The sequence below is a fragment of the Telmatherina bonti genome, assembly GCF_933228915.1.
Source record: "Telmatherina bonti genome assembly, chromosome: 16".
NCBI classification, from domain to species: domain Eukaryota; kingdom Metazoa; phylum Chordata; class Actinopteri; order Atheriniformes; family Telmatherinidae; genus Telmatherina; species Telmatherina bonti.
Genome location: NC_136614.1, coordinates 32,802,794 through 32,825,463, shown reverse-complemented (window position 1 = coordinate 32,825,463; position 22,670 = coordinate 32,802,794). Strand labels below are relative to the sequence as shown.

General features: G+C 39.9%; 1 protein-coding gene across 1 annotated transcript in view; it reads left to right on the top strand.

Annotated features, from left to right (window-relative positions):
* The window catches only part of ptchd4 (patched domain containing 4), a gene marked incomplete at both ends in the record, with an annotated part of 191,243 nt that extends 168,784 nt beyond the window's left edge, over positions 1-22,459 (top strand). Inside the window, one exon of the mRNA XM_079255046.1 lies at positions 20,778-22,459. Coding sequence (XP_079111172.1) covers positions 20,778-22,459 — 1,682 coding nt within the window. The remainder of the gene's footprint in view (positions 1-20,777) is intronic.
* Positions 22,460-22,670: the final 211 nt, after the last annotated feature.

Sequence of the window (22,670 nt, the reverse complement as noted above, 5' to 3'; positions counted from 1 at the left end):
GCATAAAACGAGTCTGCAGCGTTCTAATCATGCTATATGGAGAGATGTCGCAGTCCTGCTGCAGCTCCTCATCTATATAAAAAGGATTGATCTTCACATTACTGCCAGAGCTGTGCAGTTTAGTAGCTTGCTGACCTACACACACTCACATACATGTAGTCAGCAATCCGCCTGGTAATAACATCACACACACTCATGTTACACACAACCTTGGAGGCTGTACTTTGTTTAAACACATCTCCAGGCTTTTCTGTTAATGTTCGTTTACCTGCATTGGTAAAAGTTTTCTTTATTCTTGTATTTGCCAATCTGGATTTAAATCCAGCCGGATTCCAATCAGCACTGACCTGCTTCTTATCCCAGATGTCTCCTTGAGCAGCTTGTTTCGTGCCATTAATTGGGCAGCTGTAGGCGATATTCTTCATTCATGTATGTGATTAGCACTAATGAGAATCTGAGGCCACAGCTGGAGGATTCAGATCTGATGAATCAGCTCTGTTTAGTTCAAGTTTCTGAAGTGAGTAAAGATCATTTATTTGGGGCAAAAAAAGTGTTTGGCAGCCACTGGTTGTGCAGGTTATCCCAGTTAAAAGGATGAGAGCAACCTGTCATTTTCATCATAGGAAACTTAAACTGTGAGAAATCACACTATGATTTTTAAGACTATTTATTTGTAAATTCTTGCATAAAATCAGAATGTGGCACCAATAAACAAGCAAGAGTTCCAGCCCTCACAGACCTGTTCCTTCTTTAAGAAGCTCTTCTGTTCTCCACCTGAATCAAAGGCACCTGTTTGAACTGGTTATCTGTGTAAGACACCTGTCCACACCTTCAAGCAGTCATACTCCAGTCTCCATCATGGCCAAGACCAGAGAACTGCCCAAGGCCACCAGGGACAAACTGTAGACCTGCACCAGGCTGGATGAGCCGGCCTGCAGTCGGCAAGCAGCTTGTTGAGAAGAGATCTTGGCAGTTCGTAGAAAATGAAAGAAATACAACATCACTGCCAGTCTCCCCCAGCGTGGGACCCTGTGCAACATCTCACCCTGTGGAGTACAGATGATCTAGAGAGGAATCAGTCCAGAAGTACACGGGGGGACCTGGTCAATGACCTGAAGAGAGCTGGGACCACAGTCACAAAGGTTACTCTTAGTAACATGACTACATGGTCATCCAGCTTATGTTTAGCCCCATCTAAAGTTTACCAGTGACCATCTGGACGGTCCAGAGGAGGACTGGGAGAATGTGAGGAAAAACTATGTTTCTGATTACTTACGGAAACATTAAAACGTTAAAAAAAAAAACTAAAAAAAAAAACGTATTTAATCGTGGAACCTTTGTCAGAGCATGAATTCCTGGTACGCCGATTACACAGATGCGCACGGTACCTGTGCTACTTATCTTAGCGACATTGGCTCTATATTTATTCATGTTTTAGACCCTTTAGTGAGTTTATTTAAAGACAAAATGAACATCAACAGGTCTAGCGTCTTTTTCAGGTGGCATCAGGACTCTTGGTGACTAACAACAAAAGAACGCATAGTTTTCTCTTCTCCACTAGCAACACCCCCCCCCCCCCCCCCCCCCATCCTAAAGGACATGTTTTTTTGTTGTTTTTTTTTTTTTTACTTTATTTAAAGAGGTTGTATGACAATACAGCTTTTGACATGTGTAAAGCTTTCCAGGTACATATAGTGCAACTGAGCAGTAAAATTGTAACATTGTAAACATGTATAAGAAGAAAAAAAACAAACAAACATGAAAACAAAACAAACTAGATTAAGCACTATTGCCAACTAAAGCTTTCAAATATAGGTGGATAAGTATATATATCCAATATATATGTCGCCGGGTGAGGAATCCATTCCTATTTTAGCCACCAGGTGGCACTGCATACCATTCCATGTCGGGTAGTGACTGGACAGAAATGATGTCAAGCGGAAAACAGGAAGAGAAAACGCTCTTTTAAACACTAAAAAGACGCTACAAAGACGCAACATATCGATGTCGGCTTGCAACCGCTGGCTAAAAAAAGGATTATCAGATAAGAGTGGTTGTGGATCTGCTGCCGAACTGGTTAAGGTTGCACGAGGCAACCCACCGCTACATTCTGGAAGTTGGTTATTTACCCGGACATTCTGGACAGAAACCGCTTCAGTTGTTCATGTGCCCTCCTGTAATTAGCACACCGGTTCATTTATGTACTCTTCATAACTGACGTACTTTCGGTTTTACTTTGATCGCCCACGGATCAGTGGCGCCATTTTGCAGCAGCGTAAAAGTGCTGATGAAGTTTGTTTTGTGGCCCACCTGATGGACTAAATAGTTTATATTGATACAGTAAAGTGGAAATCTGACTGTGAAACAGGCACTCAGTGACTTCTCATTTATTTAATGCTGCTCTTATTCGGTTTTGTGTTTTAGTGAGCAGTCGAGATTAGAGACCCCAAAATCTAAGTTGTGTCCTCAAATTTTACCCGGTCACATATACATTCCTTATGTATATGTAGAATTGTTTGTGAGAGAGGAAACAAAGAAAAAGGAAACAACAAAATACACTTGTCATTCAAACAGCTTATTCAAAAAGTCATATAATTTATAGGCTTTAGGGAATTTACTATATTTCAGGGCCTTTTTCAACAAAAATCCTAAAGAACACGAAGCTCGGTCCTCATGCAGCTCCAAGCTGCTGTCAGAGCAGGAGGTGCAGGATCAGACTGAAGTTGGTTAATTTGTCCTTGTTTCCTGGCAGATGTTGATGTCTTTTAATGAGGAGTGTGAATGAAACATTTAAGAAGTTAAAATTACTGTACCATGTTGTCGAGTCTCTATTAGAAAGTAACTGGAGCTCTTCGTGTTTAAAATAACGCTTTAACTTTGGGTCTGTTCAGTTTTGGCCTGAGATGTTTTTTGTTTCTTTTTTTACTGGATTAAAAGTTCATTCATTCATTTTCCTAACCGTTTAGTCTGATGAGTCTAGTTTAGTCTGGTCGCGGGGAAGTTGGAGCCTATCCCAGCAGTCTTTGGGTGAAAGGCAGGGTACACCGTGGACAGCTCTCCAGTCCATCGCAGGGCTGGACTAAATGTTTAATACATTCATCCAGACATTTATAGAGCTTGAGTTTACAATATTAATAATTTTCCTGTCATTTGATTTAATGATCCATTAAAATCCATTTAAATGAAAAATAAATTGTTGCTTTTTGGGGCAAATTTTGTTATGAAATGAATTGATATTAAATCATTAAAAATCCTGTAAGTAATTAGATTATTTTTTAAGTCCCATTCCTAGTTTAAACTACATTCACTATGATTGGAGGAGGAAAACTGCTGAGTTGGATCCCATAAACGCTGCACCCACTGTGAAGCATGAGGGTGGAAACATCATGCTTTGGGCTGCTTTTCTGCAGAGGGGACGACTCATCTGAATCGAAGGCTGGATAAATGAGGCCATGTATTGTGAGATTTTGGAAAAAAAACTCTCATCAGTGAAAGCAGTGAAGATGAAACATGACAGTGATCCCAAACACAACAACACAACTGGAGGAAGGTTTACACAACTTTGAAATTCATACTTTCCATACCTTTATGCATCAAACGTTCGTGGTTTTATTACTTATACATCCTCTTCATTAACTGTCATTATTTCATACAGAAATATTAGTTTAGTAGGAAGTTGTGAGATGATGCTTTATAAATCCTGCATTATGATCAAGAACATGGTAGTGTTGATGTAAAACAGCATATGAAACATGACGTGGTGGTGCATTCACTTGCACTTGGGCATCAGAAGCTTTTTCAAATCAGGTTACGTGGAATATTTATAAGAATTTCCTTGTACTTCAGATTAAAGCTGCTGTGATACAAAACATTGTTTTGTTTAATAGCATGAATTGTAAAATATAGTAAGATATAAATGAGTCTGAACCATGTGTCAGCACCTATTAACCCTTTCCAATGGATTTTTCATTGTGAACACTATTAAAACACAGATCTTTAGAGGAGGCTACATTATTGTTACCCTTTGCATTCATCTTTCCATTAGCATGTGTGAATATTGACCTGAGCGCCACTTTTACTGTTGAGTCAATGAGAGGTGGGATCATGGTGTGTGTGTGTGTGTGTGTGAATTAGTGTGTTGCAGTAAGGAAGGAGGGAGGGAAATTTATTTTTAACGTGAAGTTCAGCAGGAAGAGGGCTCTCAATAGGACTCTGCTTAACGGGTCTAAATTTAGCATGAAAGAGATGTGAGGTTTTGCATTTTTAATGCATCCACAGAGAAAGTGGCTGAACTTTTCATCACTGTGCTTCAGAATTGCTATTTTCCTCTTCTGGAGTGTGTGTGTCAGAAACCGCACCTTAAGATATTTAACGTCAAAGAAGAGAGTGACAGCGATGTTTTCTTTGATGCTATTTGGAGGGTCGTTTTGACAGATGTGGGTCCTCTTTGACAGTTATGTCAAACTTTAATTAGCTGGGGGAAATTTTGGAGCCTTTAAAGACTTTTGACAGAATTGCTGGCTTGACCTAAAAACTAGTTTCTCTGCTTTCGGAGCAAAGAGCAGACATGTTGGAAAGTTTCATAATGAATAAATTCTGTATTCTGAATCCGTGATGTAGAGGCTGTAAAGCTGAAAGACAGCTGAAGCTGAGGAAGAAGAGTAAACATCTGTCAGTCAGAAGGTTAGTGGTTCGATGCCCAGCTTCAAAAAGACCACATATGGAAGCATCCTTGGAAAAGAGACTGTGAAGAAACCATGAAGAAGAGGAAACCAAACCAAAAAAAGCCTGTGTGTGCTTTATAAATACGGTGTGAAGAACCAGATCTTCCCCAGGAAGCAGATCAGGCCTTAGGTTTAATGGCCATGTGTACCTAACAATTTTTTTAATTTTGGATTTAGGGATTTATTTCAAAGTGCAAAATTATGATGGTTTAATAACGATGGTCTGGAGGGGTTTGGAACCTGTAGTTGTAGGCCATGATGCATTCTTCAACCAAATAAGCCAAAAAATGTTTCATTGGTGGAATAGATTTGTATTCACTGGGGGGCCAGAAGCCAGTGGGAAAGACATCATCACGGCCTTGTGGTTAGAAAAGAAACTATTTTGTTCCTCTCTCATGCTCTCATCCACTGCTGTGATAACTGGGATCGCATTAGAGAGAGATGAGAAATAAAACATTCTTACTTTGATAATCTGGATCCTTTCATTCATTCACTTTCCCAACCCCGTAGTCCAGTTCAGGGTCACAGGAAGCTGGAGCCTATCCCAGCTATTACAGACGAGAAGCAGCTTCATCCTGGTCACCAGTCCATCACAGAAAGTCACCAAGTGGAAATATTTGGAAGTTCACAAAGGTCCATTAAAATTCAAGTTGGTTGTTTTGGGTGCAGTAGGAGCTTGTATTAGGATTGGTTCTGGTTTACAGTCTGGTGGTGGGAAACTGGAACATCTGCTCCATGTTCGGAGCTGTTGGGCTGCTGATACTACGTCAGGGGAAGGTCTGTCTCTGCCCAAACTGTGTCCTTCTTTACAAAAAAGTAAAAAAATATCTTACTTTCTCTTCATTCTTATATGTCCAGAAACAAAGTCAGAATGATTAGAAGATTTATTTCTCCTCATTTTCATAATGTAGCTACTTTAAAATGAGCTAGCAGTCTTGCTAGTTTAAATTAAACTACAAGCTAGCTTGGTCAGTGCTAAGTCACCCGGACACTGAGGTCGATCATCTTTATAGTCTATGTTTTAACTTCAGTGTAAAATCTTTGCTGAGTTGGAATGTAGTCCTTAGATACTAGGGCTGTGACGATATGCTTTTGTCCCGATTCGATTCGATTGGGTGCTGATTTGATTTAAATTGCAATTCTCACAATTCTTCAATATTGCTGATTTTTGCAGATTAGAAACAAAAAAATGTCTGAAACTTTTCTTTTACTCGTCATTTTACTTGATTTCAATGCAGAAAAAACAACCCAGTAGCCACAACATCAATCTGCTGCTATAATGCCCAAGAAGACAAGTAAAAAGATCAATAAAAACAATAAAAATGGCAAAAAAAAGTATAATGTATTATTTTTAGTTATTTGAAAAAAAGAATAGATTTTTTTGTTTAAAAAAAAAATCGATTTTTATAACAAAAAAATCGATTTAAAAATTGTGAAGCAAAAAATCCAGATTTTTCGATTCGATTTTCCCACCCTAATTAGATACACTCACTGTAAAAATAAATATGACTTGATTTCCCCATATTATCTTAAAATGATTGTGCTACTAGATTAGCACTGCTCAGTGCTCATGCTAACATCAGGTTATTAGCCTTACACAACATTCGTTTACTTGCACAGAGAAAATTTCTTCTACAAATGCAGCCAAATGTCAATAGTCTGTCTCAATCTCCCGTTCCACCACATCCCAAAGCTGCTCTGCTGGACTGAGATCTGGTGACTGTGGAGGCCATTGGAGGACAGTGAACTCATCGTCATGGTGGAGATGATGTGAGCTTTGTGACATGGACTGATGGAAGTTTCCATCAGAAGATGCTACACTGTGCTCAGAAAGGGATGGACATGGTCAGCAGCAGGACTCAGGTAGGCTGTGGAGGTTAAACCAGGTCATGCTGGTACTAAGGGGACCAAAGTGGGACAAGAAAATAACCCCACACCATTCCACCAGCAGCAGCCTGAAGCGTTGATACAAAAGAAGATGGCTCCATGCTTCCATGATGTTTCCACTAAACTACGTCAAACCTAAACTAAACCACGTCTAAATGTATGTGGTTGCTGCCACATGATTGGCTGATCATATATTTGTTAGCGGTACCTAAACATGTGACCAGTGTGTTTATATTTTGTGTATTTCATCTGCTCTGATAAGCACTGAGTCAAATCAAGTTCTTGTTCAAATATTCTCCTGTTTGTTTGTTTTTTAAATCCCAGAAGAAATAAATCCTTAAAGTTTCCAAAAGTAAATTTAATGTTACAGCAAAGTTTTATCCGTGCGCGTCTGCTGCAGGCAATAAAACCGTTTTATCAATACAACCAGGCTGCTGGAGAACCAGAAACAAAGGCACAGAGTTAAAGGATGGATTTGCACATATTGCAGCAGAAATTCAACAACAGCATATTTTAAATGCAAGATGGCTTAAAAATGCATATGACCACATTTGATGTTTTGTACCTCGGGGCAGTTCCAGCAAATGTGCTTCAACCCTTGCCAGACTCCTACTCAAATCCTGGAATAATGTTGCTGCTTCATTGTAGCTGTTAAACCCCCGCAGCATTCATCCCCACTGTATCTTTCATTTCAACCAAAAAAGAAGTAAAAAAAAAAAAAGTTTATTTGGCTCTTAAAATAATATGCAGCATAAAATTAGCATAAAAGTTAGAAAAATGTAGGAAAAAGAATTAAGCTGTAGATTTGTCAGGATGACTTCTGTGTCTCAAAGCTGAGACGTTTCTCACTCCAGAACCGGTGGATGGTACAGGAATCTCATGTTTTCAAACTGTGAGGCATTTGGGTTTAAATCATGGACAGTATTTAAGGTGCAATTTGGTTTGGATTCATTTAGAATATTTTAAAGATAATGGCAGGATTTTCATTGAACCGCTTTGGACCAGTTTGTTTTAGAGGTTTGAAGTTAAATTCTTCTGGCGTTCAGTCTTAAATTTTTTATTGCAAGAGTTGGAGATGTAGTTGTGCACTGGCTGGTCCATGGTTGTGGTTAAGTAGGAGATGCAGCATGGTCTTTGTGTTGAGAGGTACAAGGTTAAAGTCCTGCAGCTGTTGGACATACAGGTATGTGGCGCCTGCTCAACCAGTGTTCATACCATTTTCTACCCTTTAATAGAGCTATACTGATCTCAATCTCCAGGCCTTGCAGTACAGGTTTTACAGTCCTTGCTCAAACACACCGATCCAAAAGAACTGGATCCAACAGGTTTCTGTCCAGTACTTCACCACTAGCCATTAATTTCAGTCAATCGTGTTAAAGCAGGGAAACATCTAAAACCTGGAGGACAGTGACTCTCAAAGATCTACAGCTAGTGTATTGTTCACACTTTTAGTAAAATGCAACCAGAACTCCATATCCTCAAAGAAGCTCCAGCAGGTGGAACAAGTTTGCTTTGCAACATAATCCGGCTCGATGTTTTAAGCAAAATAAATGTCAACCATTGTTCAAACACACCTGCCCTCCCTGACAGGTGTTTCCTGTCTGCTAACGCTATGTTGCTACCTTCATCATCATTACATGCTGTTACTTTTCAATTGAATCTAGATGAAGATGACTTTACATGTATCTACAAGGGTTTGGATGTTTTGTCCCAATAGGAAGTCTGAAAATTGCTCCCAAAGTGAATAAATCTGAAAAATGCATGTTTACCTTTTTTTTTTTTTATCTTTCTTGAACAGGTTATGTCATAGCAACACATGTCCTTTAACCTCTTCTTGATGAAAGCTTCCTGTACAGGGTGACAGCGTGAGATCCATGCTGTGCAAGAGATTGTTGTAAACATTGGGAAGCAGCATTCCGAACATGTAGCTTAGCAGAATGACAAGGAGAAACTCAAATCTCGTCCAGGGAGGATAAGGCCACTGAGCCGGAAACGTTCCAGCTAGTCTGTAGCAAAAAAGCTCCAAATTCAAAACAAATATCTGCACTTTTGCCACATTTTTCAACATCTTCTTCTTTATGTGCATGTTTACATTGTACAAGCTTATGTGCATTTATGTCTACGTTTATTTTTTGCTGCATTTCAGTGACCTGACACTGACAAGCCTGGCATACATACTCCAGCGTTTCAGTCCTGAAAAGCATGATATAAACATGCCAGATACAGCAAAGAATTCTAATGCTAATTTTCATCTGTAGGCGTAAAACAGGGAGGTGATAGAATAAAACTAACATCATGCAAGGAGAGAGAAAAGAATAAAATGCAAAACAACAAACAACAGAAATATAAAGGAAAGTGCAAACCGGTGTGGATGTCCACAGTATGTTAAATGAGTCTGTGCTACACTGACGTCACTCTGGTTTGCAGAACAAACCAAAGCCATCAGTGTGTTTCCATTTGGACTAATGGTGTTAGTAAGACTATAGAATGATTTAACATAGTGTCTTTTGTGCATTAAGATGGGAAGAAAAACAAAAACACTACTATATATTACAACAGCTGCCTACAGAATCAAGGTCCCCAACAAGTTTAATTTGAGTTTCGAGGAGACCTTTAATCATCATTAGAAGCTAATGTTACGGCCCATGGCCTGTCATCTAGCTCATCATTTCAACCAGCATCGCCTGGGGGATCTGATACACCTGGCTTTCTTCCTGGAGCTGCCCTCAGGCTGATGTGTGCTGGATGCTGATTGGTCGCCAGGTTGGCCGGACCTTCTACAGAGCACCGGAATAAAGGCTGTCAACCAACCTTCGTTCCTGGCAGCTGTGTTTTGGTTGAGCCTTGGTGCCACAGCTTTCCACTCCTTCAGTGACTGCAAAGGAGATTGACTGTTTGGTGTTTGTGTTGACGCTTGTGATTACCGCTGGGTTGGTGCCAGCTTTGGTTGATACTTTTGTTATTGGGTTTGTTTGGTTGTTTTCTGACCTTTGATGCGTTTAGAGACTAGTTGGTCCAACAAAAAAGCCTTCATTTGCACATTTACGTGGTTTTCTTTTGTTAATGTTGCCACCCCTGTTTACCCCTGGACATACTCCATTGAGGGTCATAACACTAAATAAAAACAAAACAATTTAAAATCAGGTTTTTGGGGTCCTCAAGCGTCATTCAAAGCTTTGAACTCATCAGAATTTATTGATTACTGTCTAATGATTTGCCCAAAAGCAGGATGTAAACCAGTTGTCTGTTCCTTGAGGTTTATTTTCCTGCAAATAAGATGTTTCCCTTCTTCAACACACTTGAAGCGAATGGCTGAATTCCCTCATCTGCATGCCATGCAGCTCTGCAGAGTCCTGGCAACAAGACATTCATGGGATTCCAGTGTGTTGGAGAAGAGATGCATCTAAAAGTTGCAGGACAATAAATCTCCAGGACTGATGTCAAGCTTTTACTTGTGTTTCAGTAACGCAGCATGAGGCTTCACTGTAGCAGGTTTTAGCTAACATTCATGTAACACCTTCAACTAGCAAGTTAGGTGCATTCAGGCAGCACCTTGGTAATAAAATCTTAAATTAGAAAAAGCTATTTCTTGCCAGAAAAAAAGTAGACTACAGTTTTTATGGAGCAAAATCACCCAAATATTGATTTGAATGTGAAGATTGCTTGTGGGTTCCCAGTGCTCATCCTCTCTCTCACTTCCCTCATCTGTTTTTATTGAGTTGAAATGGGTCTTGTGCAGCAGGACCTCCTCCTTGCGATATTGGCTCATCCGTCATCCCCCCACCTGCGTGACACGCCGGCGCTGTTAACTGTTGTCCTGAATGGGAGAATCCACAGTGGGCTGGAGCAGCTAACACGCTCTCTTACCATGTGATGGATGTGTGTAGGGGGTGTGTTTGCCCCACAAGTTTTAGAGCAGTAATTTAGTTTAATGACCTGCTGGTGTTTTGTTGTGGCCCAGGGAAGGAGAGAAGGGCAAAGGCAGATGGGACCTCCATTACAGGAGGGCTGTGGTCACTTTTTCTTCTTCTTTTTTTTTTCTTTTTACAGCACACCTTCCTTCACAGCAGAAAATAGCCTGCTGGACAGATGGTGACAAACTGCCCTTTTACAAACCATTGAGTGTTGTACCTGCGTCAGGGGCGGCTTGAAATCCAACACCCCCTGCTCATTCATCCTTTCATTCTTAAGCACAGCTTTTCATCTTCTCTCTTTCTTTATACATCCCTTTTTCCTAACTCACTGCTCCAGTGTTGAAACCAGCTCTCTGTTAGACAGAAGGGGGAAAGGTGAGTCAGATAAAGGTTACAGAGAGAACATATATAAAGGAGCTTTAAGGTTGCTTACTCTGTGCCGAACGTCATCAGTGTAGTTGGGAAAATTAGTAATATTTAGTACTGGAGAACGACCTTAATGGAACAACCAGTGGTCATGAGTTTTGAGAGCCTGCAAAGACCCAGAGAACATGTAAATGTATTTATAATCACCTTTTCTCTGGATATGAGGACCTGATTTTTTTATTTTTTATTTATTTTTTTTTTACTTTTTATGTACATTTTTAAACATATAAGTAAACAAAACAAGTGACCAAAAAGGGAGAGAGAAAAAAAGTATAAATATATATATATATATATATATATATATATATATATATATATATATATATATACACACATAATAAAATATGCATAAAATGCATTTTCACAACACAGAAAGATGTGCAGTATGTGTACTTGTACACACATCTAGATGGATAAAAGAAGAAAATAAAAACAAAAATCAAGGGATTCACCTCTTGTCAGAATACAAAGTGATACTAACAACCTGTACAGTTTACATCATCAGGTATTCAATAACCATATGCCATCTCTGGTTATAAATGTCTATTTGCATTTCATTTCATTCGTTCCATTACACACACACCTTTCAACTTTTGTTTCCATTCAGTTACAGTTGGTGGTTTAACATTCTTCCAATTCAGTTATAATCTTCTTAGCAACCAGAGGACCTGATTTCGGTGGTGCTTTATCTTGATAAAACAAGACTGCATTAGTACAGGGGCCTGAAAATCATGTAAAAAATCTCTAAGAAGATGAAACAGTTGGCAGGTTAGACTGCTAGCAAAGCAGGAACTGAGACACAGAAACAGGTACATTATGGATGATTTAGCCATTCAGTCAGAGTAGCAGCTCTTATTGAGGGCATATCTGCAAGACAAAAGCTCACCCATCGTAATTATTGATGCTATAACTTTCAGTCTTCTAGGAACAACTGCTCACCGCCTGAGATTCTATTCTACAGTCATTCAGCAGACGCTTTTATCCACAGCAACTTATCATACCATGATGGGCACATCGGGGGGCAACTAAGGGTTCAGTATCTTGCCCAAGAACACTTCGGCACATAGTCAGGAGATGGAAGGGGTAAAGCAAATTCTGTCCAGCAGAGTTTTAGATGTTTCCCTGCTCTATCACACCTGATTCATACCACATGTATCCAACAGTTTATTAAGTTCCGCTCTGTACTGGTTTATTTGACTTTGGTGTGTTGGAATGGGAAACATCTAATCTAGTCTGCAGGACTACTGAGCGACTTGCTTACCGCTGGTCTAGCTTAAGTGTCTAAAGATGGTAAGTCCAAAAATAGCCCATATGTTTAAAAACTGAGGTTGTTCTCAAGGTCATTGAGGTCACATTGTATCACTGACTCACACGGTCAATCTACTGGTCGTTCAAATCACTGAAACTTGTGAATTGTTTACCTGCTCGTTGGATCTCAAGGTCCAGAGTGTGAATTGCTGTGAAGCCTCCTGGAGGAGCGTCAGAGCTGCAGTACAGGTGCTGGGAAAGCGATACCTGACACCTCCCCCCTGTTCAGAGATGGTTTCCCAGTAGATACTTGCTCCATCTAAAATGTTAACATGGCCTTAAAAGAATGTCCTTTTTCCATAATCTGCAAATGGTAACAAAATCCTGACTCTCCTGCAGTGTGTCATGCGTCTAGGAAGGAGTTTTTTAGTCTCTTCTATATATATATATATATATATATATATATATATATATATATATATATATATATATATATATATATATATATATATATATATATATATGTAGGGAGATGTATATATGTATATATATATATATATATATATATATATATATATATATATATATATATATATATAGTTCTGGTCACTGGTCAGTGCATCTTATTCCTGATTCCACTTAGCTTGTTTGGCTCTTTTGTGATTCAGATCAAGCAGCTTCTGTCTGAGGGTGTTTGGTTTAAAATGCATACCTCCTGAGTTTCTCAGACGCCCCTGTCACATATACCACTACGATGCGATCAGGGACGGACTGTGAGCTCGAAGGTTTGGTAGGCAGGCAGTGCGCCGGACTCAAAAAATAATTTAATGTGTAGGGAGGTAAGTACCTGCTTAATCTAACACAAGACATATATATATATATATATATATATATATATATATATATATATATATATATATATATATATATATATATAAACTGGTGATTAAAATGGAATTATTCCATTTATTTCTTTCTGCCTTGAAGAGGCACTGCTTACCCTGCCTGCCCTGACTGCACACTTCTGTAAACATGACTGAGAATCTACACCAGCACACTGCAACTGTCCAAAAGCAAACTAAAACCATTAACTTTTATGGTCAACAGTCTCTCATGTCAAAATATGCTCCCAAGTCTACCTCTCTCATGCAGGTTATGAATACTGAAAAATGAATATTTCAGTGTACTGTTATGTGAAATAGGTATACTCCCCCTTCATGTCCAGGTCCTTCCAGGTTCTTGAATTTAGGTCAATAAAAATTCAGATGAGTCTCTTTCTTTATTTCACAAGAACTGTGTCAAAATGTGGAAATGGTGTGTAAAAATAGCACATTCCATGATTCAAGGGCTCGTAGAAGCACTTTTATAAGTAATAACAGCTTTTATAGAGATTTAGGTGGTTCTTGCCAGGTGAATGTTAAAACAACACCAAGGAGCAGGACATCAGCAATTACCTCAGAGAAGCAGCTGTTGCTGCCCTTTAATCTGATGTGGTTATAAGGCAATTTCTAAATAATTTGAGTGTAAATAAAATTAAACATAAATACGTGAGGTTACCCTGTAGAAGAAAATATGCAAGACATCAACCAGTCCTCCTTGGAGTGGAAGTCCCAGTAAGTTCACCCCATCAGAGCAACCAGACCAAAGAAATGTGTCTTCCTTGGAGATGAAGTCAAGAGAAGATCAACTTAGTTTGCAAAGTTCTATTTGAACAAGCTACCAGGTTTCTAAAGCATACTAGATGTTTTCACACAATGCATAGCACAATGTTTGGCAAAAAATGAACCACAGCATATCAGCACAAAGACCTCTACTAACTGTAAATCACAGAGGTGGAAGGTTGATGATTCTGGCTTCTTTTTAACGCCAGGCAACTGTGGAGCCCAAAAGCGGCAACCTCTGGCAGTAAAAAGTGATGCGGAAGTGCCAAAGACGGCAGTTCCCCCCTCATCCACTAGGGGCTCCAAAACAGAGCAAATCCCCATAGACTCCCATGTTAAAAAGACCAACTTCACAGCAGAAATAAACACGTTTACAGCCTGGTACAAATATCCACCTTCAGTTTAATAGGTCATGTTTACCATCATGACAGCTGTGGGGGGAGTGAATCTTTTTCTAACTCCCCTATTTAAAAGTAAATTAATCTCAAAATATTATTTAGGGGTGTGTCCTTTTGATTGACAGATACCCGATTTCCTGCTTCAAGTAAGAAGAACAACTGCAGTTTTTAGCCACTTAACAATGTAGCTTAGGTTTAGCCCACTTACTTCTGTTAGCTAGTTAGCTTCTGTTATCTCCGGGTTAGCTCGGTTAGCTCTTAGCTACAGGCAGCTCAGAGTTCACTCAATGTCAATTATCCACCCCCACGCTCACAGCCCCCCTTTCAGCTCCACCTCATTTTTGTGTTTTCTGGGCGAGACGACAAGCATGATTTTACCAAAATGGAAATGGTAGGAACCGCCCACCGAGCTTCAATTCAGCTCTTCAGAACCCATGGGTGACGTCTCGGAGGCGCTGCCCATTTTTTTTATATACAGTCTATGGTGGGGCCACTTGTCTAAATGAGTCTCAACCTTCTTACAATACAGTTCATTGTTTCACAAACCTGCTGCACAACAGCCCAAGATATTGGAAGTGTGCACAACAGACGCACCATGCACAGCACCAATAAATAATTATAGAATTGCAAAAGATGATAACATTCAGCAATCAGGTTAGAAAATAAAAGTTGACAGTCAAACGTATGTGTAATTGCTCATCAAAGCAAACAGAATGAGTGCAGTTAATTACGTAAAGTACCAAGCACAGCAATCAGAAAATGTCCTCGACCAAATACTAATCTGTAATTATCCATCACAACAAACAGTAAGGTGCACTTGCTTGTGTTTAAATGGCACTCGCCAGTTCTGTCATGTTCAAAGTACAAGTGATGATAAACAGTGGATGAATTTGTCCTTCGACAGCAGCAAATTTCATGTAAAATTCCTTTTTCACTGTGTGAAACTCAGCGAGCTATGGAACAGCACTGGCACATCAGACTTTATCTACTGTACTGTCGAGAGTGAAAACCTACTGTGATGGGACTGCGCCTCAGATGAAAGCATTGTGACAATGATTGGATGTCTTCAGATACAGATATAGCACAACATGCATCTGGTTTTTTCCAGAATTTGTTCATTTTCCAACTGCGGAACAAGATTTACATGTATGAATACTGGAGTTTGCATCAGTGAAAGTTAGGACAGTTAAATAGCTGTTATTTTTAGGTAGATGGATGTTAACATATGACATGATAAACATTCTGCAGAGTATAAATGAAAACAAATATTTAAACAAAGAAATTTAATGAGACTAAATGCACATGCACTGAAGTTCTGCAGTGCAGTTACCAACCAGCATGTTATAGCAGCAGCAGACTCATAAATAAAAATGTACGTATGAGAGTGTTCTGCACTGTTTGTGTTTGTGTGGGAGAAAATGGGAGTGGTATTGCGTGGGGACACTCGGGTTGCTCTAATAATCATGGCTTACAGAAACACAGTCAGTTGCTCTGCTTACACTGCTGCACTACCTCACACACATTCTTCCCTCCTCATTCTATTATGTTAACACAGTCAGCCTCAATTTAACATTTTGGTTTTCAGTTTAGCATATTTCAGAATTTAAAAAGTGATGGATTGGTCTGTTGCTTCAAAGCTGCTTAGCATTGAGCGACAGTCATGCTTCCAGCCCTTCTCTCTCCAGTGTTTTTCATCATTGATTTCACTGTCTGTGCTGATCAGCCTTCTTTGTTCTATTTGTAGTACAGCAACTGACTGCAAGTCTTAAACTAGACAATAAGATCTGTGCATTTTTCCAAGGATGTTAGCTAAAGTTTGTCCGACAACTCTTAAGCAATATGAATACCACACTTTAAAAGAAATAAGCAAAGCATATGTGGCAAATTAGCAAGCTAAATGAAACAGCAAACTGTGTTTACAACTAAAGTAGCAGCAAATTTGGTAAGCTAATTTACTAGTACTGAAAAATCTCAAACCGTTTAAACATTATAGTAGAAAGGAGTACCGGCTGCATACATTGTATGTTGCAAGTTAGCTAGCTAAATGAAACATGTTTGAACATTGTTTACAACTTAAGTAGCAGCAAATTTGGTCATCTAATTTACTAGTACTAAAAAACGATGAACTGTTGACACATATAGTAGAAGAGAGTAGCTACGGCCAACATGTATGTTGCAAGTTAGCTAACTAAGTGAAAAAAGGACAGGACTTTGCTTTTCTGACCTGATCTTAAAATTAGCATTTATTAGCTAACATTTTGAGAGTTTTGGTTTTGAAAATCTGTGCTCGGTTCCCTTGGCTAACAATAACCATGAGACGATTTAAGAAAGATTCTTTACTTCAGAACTACTTTGTATGGTGGAAATTGTTCTCATAAAGACTCCAGGATCAGATTTAAGCCTATTGGAGCATCTGTTTTAGTTTGCCATTGGTTGTGAAAAACATCAGGTGTTTCTGTCTAAGCTTTATTTGTACTCTTTGTAGTTCTGTTTCTTGGTTTCTAATTATGATTCCTCTCACGAGGCTTTCGAAGACAAAGTTAATTTCACAGAAGAACGAGACAGGTGTGTAGTCTCTGATGGTTTGTCTGTGGTAAAATGAGTTCTGTTGCTAGAAAGCAGGCTTGATCATAACGCTGGCAGAATGTCCACCTTAATGCCTCTAAAGCTGGCCGTTTCTAATTTAATGTGTTTCATCTCATATGCTTTCAGTCAGGTGTTTATTTCAAACAGACAGATAGTTTTTTTTTCATACCATATTGGCTAAGGACAAAATGAAAAACAGCATACACAGTGTACAGAGAATGCAGAGATAATGACATAGGGTTGTTTTTCTGGGTTAGTTAGATCTAAGCAATGCTTTGTTTTTTTTCTGATCCGGAAGTGACTGGAATATTTTTGGGCTATTTTGGAGATTATGCTAAATTCATCCAATACTCACAAAGATGGTCGCAGTGAAAATAACCAGAAAATAATCAGAGGCTCCACTTCTGCTGAGATATTTATTATGAATAAAAGGAATTTCTGAATATTTACAGTGACAAAACTAATGTGTACCCATTTTAATAAAAGCCCACGTGTCTAAAAACAGTGCATGAGTGTTTTTCCTTCTAATTGTTTAAGCAAGTGTCAAGTGTCAATTAAGGTAGACTACTGTATGTCAACTAGAACATACATTATATGCATGTAGGCATGAAGACATCATCTGGAACACCAGATGAAGTTCAATCTTTGCATCAGAATTAGGAAAAAAGTGGATTTAAGTGACTTTGAATATGGTTGCTTGTCTGAGTATTTCAGAAAGTGTTGATCTGCTGGGATTTTCACACACAACCATTCGTAGGGTTTACAGAGAGGCAGTAAATAGTATTGAAACAGCAGCAGTTCTCTGGACTAATTTCTGATGACAGAAGCGTGAGGAAAATGGACAGATTCGTGAGGGATGACAGAAAGACAAGAAGTCAAACAAAACCCCTGGTTCCAATCAGGGTATGCAGAACAGCACTTCTGAACATGCAACATGTCCAGCTTTGAAGCAGATGTGCTTCAATGCTGGAAAATGTTCATGATGATGTTGATGATGGCGTCATGGCACACCTAACTATCAGCTAAGGTTTAAACGCTTCAGCCTACCAGATTAAGATCACTGGTGAGACATTGCAGGTACCTCAGATAAGCAGTGCAGGATAATTGTCTGTAAACAAATAGAAAGTCTCGCTTTTATGTTTAAAACAAATATAAATACAGATAATGATTCTGCAGTAATAATAATATCTTTCTTAAGATCTTCCTGAGTGGTGTTGAAACTGATATTAACCTGAGACACTTCACCAGATGGGCTCATTCTTATTATCCTTCTCCACCTGCCATCGATTAATCACTGTAATGAATCCCAGAGCCTTTCCAATCATGTCGACAAAATGACACGCTACCTTACATCCTATCTGGTAATCGGTGAGGGGAAACGCACGCAGATGCCCCTGGTGTAATGCTGCAAAAATCAGGAGTGTGAATTTCCTCTCTCTCTCCCCTCTCTGTAAACCAACTGACACTAACTAATTGACTTGCAGCACAGCTTAATAAAACTAAAAGCAGGAAGAGCCATCTAGCTGACTCATTACATAGTCTTAATCCTTTATAGTTAATTAACTTTTTTCCTCTGTGTCAAACAAGGGGAATTTATTATTCTGTCAGTGGTAGTAATCCCTCTCACCACTCTGTCCACCTGCTTGGATAGCAGGAAACAATTTAAAGCTGACAATGTATGGATGGGTCATGTTCAGCATTCCATGCAGCTGATGCATCCAAGGCCGGGCTATCCAATGGGCATTACGGGCCCAAGGCCCCTTCGCCCTCTTGGGGCCCATGTGGGGCCAACGTAGGGTAAACACCAGCAGTTTTGACATGACACAAAATGTAGATAAAAGTCAGATAGTTACACCACAGTGTCGAGTGTATTGCTATTGGTACCACTCACTGAGAGATGTTAGAAATGTTGTTTTACAGTGTTTCATTCACAATTTTCACAATGTTGTGGTGGGGAAAGGGGCCCATGGAACATTCTGGGCCCAGTGGCTTATGTCCTTTTAATCCGACCCTGGATGCATTCGTGATGAAGAAACTTCATATTGATTCTGTCCTCACACGTTTTCTTAGTAACTCTTTTACTCACAAACGTGTGGCTCGTGTATTTTGAGTACGTGAGGAGTGTGGGTGGTTTTGCACTGTTTGTGGATTGTGGCTTTATGCCAATTATTTTGAAGCGTGCAAACCCCACAAATTTGACTCATGATGATGATGATGATGATGACCTACTTACTGAAGAAAATTAATCTGTGTATAACTTTGTAATATAGGAAGAAAAAAAAGCAGATTGCTTCTGTAAAGAATCAGACTTAAAATGTGCAGAGTAGAAACTTTAATGAAACATCAACGTTGTATGCATTGTTTTATTTTTTAAGGGCAAAATAAACAGTTTAGCCCATAGAAACCCAAATAACCCCTTTATTCTTTAATAAATAAATATTAATATATTTTAAATATAAAGCATAACATGAATCAACACAAGTTAAGTTAGTTATATATTGGAATCTGGGCTATTGCAGCACTTTTTAAATTTCTTTTTCCAGGTTTTGGAAAGTCAAAAATCCCAACTCCAAAAATGTTAAACATTTTGTGCAAATGAAAATGAATGCAATGGTTTGTAAAATCTCACAAAACTGTATTTTATTTTTAAAAAAACATAAACAACACATAAGAAATTTTACCATTTGATGGAAAATATGAGCTCAATTTAAACTAGACGGAAGCAACACATCTGTAAACTGAAACTGGCAACAAAAGGTTGGAAAAGCAACTCGGCCTGGTTGCATTGTTTAATTTCTTAGCAATCGATTCATTATTGGACATTTGAGTGTTTTCCATTGTTTTGCTGCTAAAACATTGCATGTATGCAGATGATTCTCCCTGAGGTCAGAGATTAAGTTTAAGAGTTGAAGAAGACATCTTGGTTCCTGCTGCCATAACTTCTGCTTTATTCATTCATAGTAAATGACAACTTCAATCTCTGGAGACACGTTTCTATAATGCCAAATCAATGTGGGCAAGCCCACTGACAAGTGTCGTGGAAAAACTTAAAAAGTCACAAGATGTCTGGAAGAAGTCTGAATGTAGATTTAAAAAGTTTATTAAGCAAAAAGTAAAATGAACAGAAGTGTACAACTTGCAGTTTGAAGAAACCGACCAGAAAGAAGTCTGAAGGGTTCGATCTGAGAAGGATATGAGAATTTATTCTAAACCTTAGGAAGAAAAACGTCAATGGTTGTCATAATTCTGTGTCTCCCTGAACATACGATAGACGATCTTATCCAAGGCCGGTAGCAGAGACTGTCTGGCATCTGTCATCTGGCAGAGGTCATTTCTAGATGTTTAGCATTAGTTGGAACTCCACTAAATAATCAATCTCTATCATCATGGTTTATGACTAGTTGCGCATGACAACACGTGCTTTATGTCAGGAAGAAGGATCATGTGTGGACAAAGAGTCCTGCTAAGAGGACATTAAGATCAAACTGACCTCAGGCTTAGGAAGGTCACAAGAGAGACCTTTTAACATGAGCAGCAAGAATAATGCATGAAGTTTGAAGCATCAAAAGTAACATATGAGATGACTGTGTAATATAATAAATCAATATAATGAAGGCGGAATAAAAAATCACTACAAGAAGATTGTTCTCCTGCAGGTTATGATGTGGTTTGATGATGTCATGAAATACGTCCTGATTGACGTCTACTTTAAAGGTTGGCTCAGAAATGCTGAAGCTACAAGATGTATTGCAAGTTGTGCCAAGCAAACAGAAAGACTTTACCTGACTCTTCTCACATTCGGAGTGAGGGTTGACGTCGCCGAAGCAAATTAAACGCATTTAATTGCCGATATTACATTAGAACTCCAATATTGGCCGATAACACTGGACCTCTACTTCTGTGTATAACACATCTGTCTCTCTTTTCTTTCAGGCCATGGAACCAAAGGGGTGTTTGAGCTGCTGGCTGGCTGGAGGAGAACCAGAGAAAACCTGCCTTTCAAGGAGCGTGTTGCCGATGCTTTCGCCGACGTGATGGTGTGCTACACCATGACCAGCTCGCTCTACATCATCACCTTTGGCATGGGAGCAAGCCCTTTTACCAACATTGAGTCGGTGAAAATCTTCTGCCAGAGCATGTGTGTGGCCATCCTGGTCAACTACTTCTATGTTTTCTCTTTCTACGGATCCTGCCTGGTGTTTGCCGGGCAGCTTGAGCAGAACCGCTACCACAGTGTTTTCTGCTGTAAGATCCCCTCAGTGGAGTATCTGGACCGCCAGCCCACATGGTTCAAAACCATGATGAGTGACGGCCACGACCTGTCCACACACCACGACAGCGTGCCGTACCAGAATCACTTTATCCAGCACTTCCTGCGGGAGCACTACACAGAGTGGATTACCAACACCTATGTCAAACCCTTTGTGGTAATTCTTTATCTCATCTACGCTTCTTTCTCGTTCATGGGATGTTTACAAATAAGTGATGGATCAAACATCGTGAACTTGCTGGCTAGTAACTCTCCAAGCGTTTCGTATGCACTGACCCAACAGAAATACTTCAGTAATTATAGTCCTGTGATTGGGTTTTATATTTATGAGCCCATTGAGTACTGGAACTCCACTGTGCAGGAGCACCTGAAGACTCTGAGCCATGGCTTTAACAAGATCTCGTGGATGGACAACTTTTTCCACTACCTGCGGGTTGTGAATGTAAGCGCATCGACCAAGAGTGACTTCATCACTATTCTAAAGGGTTCCTTCCTGCGCAGCCCGGAGTACCAGCACTTCACCGAGGACATCATTTTCTCTAAGAACCGCGAGACTGACGAATATGACATCATCGCCTCGCGGATGTATTTAGTAGCACGGACCACAGAGAAGAAGCGGGAGGAGGTGGTGGAGCTTTTGGAGAAGCTTCGGCCTTTGATGCTGATCAACAGCATCAAATTCATTGCCTTCAACCCAACGTTTGTTTTCATGGACCGCTATAGCTCCTCGGTCGTCTCACCCATCCTGACCTCAGGCTTCAGCGTACTTACCATCCTCATCCTCACTTTCTTTCTGGTCATCAACCCCTTGGGAAACTTCTGGCTCATTCTCACGGTTACGTCCGTGGAGCTGGGCGTCTTGGGATTGATGACCCTCTGGAACGTCGGCATGGACAGCATCTCAATCCTGTGCCTTATTTATACTCTCAACTTCGCCATGGATCACTGTGCACCACACCTGTACACTTTTGTGCTGGCCACCGAGCACACCAGGACGCAGTGCATCAAGCTGGCACTGGAGGAGCACGGGGCGGCCATCCTACAGAACACATCCTGCTTTGTGATCGGGATCATGCCCCTGCTGTTTGTGCCTTCCAATTTGACCTACACACTGTTCAAGTGCTCCCTCCTCACCGCAGGCTGCACCGTGCTGCACTGCTTCGTCATCCTGCCCGTCTTCCTCACCTTCTTCCCGCCATCCAAAAAGAGACATAAGAAAAAGAAACGGGCCAAACGGAAAGAGCGGGAGAGGGAACGAGAGCGGGAAAGGGAGAGAGAAAGAGAAAGAGAGGAGATAGAGTGCATCGAAGTCAGGGAGAATCCTGATCATGTGACAAATGTCTGAGTAATTATTCATTCTAGTAGTCAGTACCCATCGGTATACGGTGGATATGCTCTGATACTTAGCCACCTCTCCAGGTGCGGGGATGTATGAGATGTCCCCAGTGGAGTGTTCTCTCCCAAACAACAGCAGCAAAGCTGGCCAGAGTCGTCTGCAGCCCCACTGGTCAGTCATTTGGGCCTTCAATGTGGACAGTGTATCTCATTTGCATAAA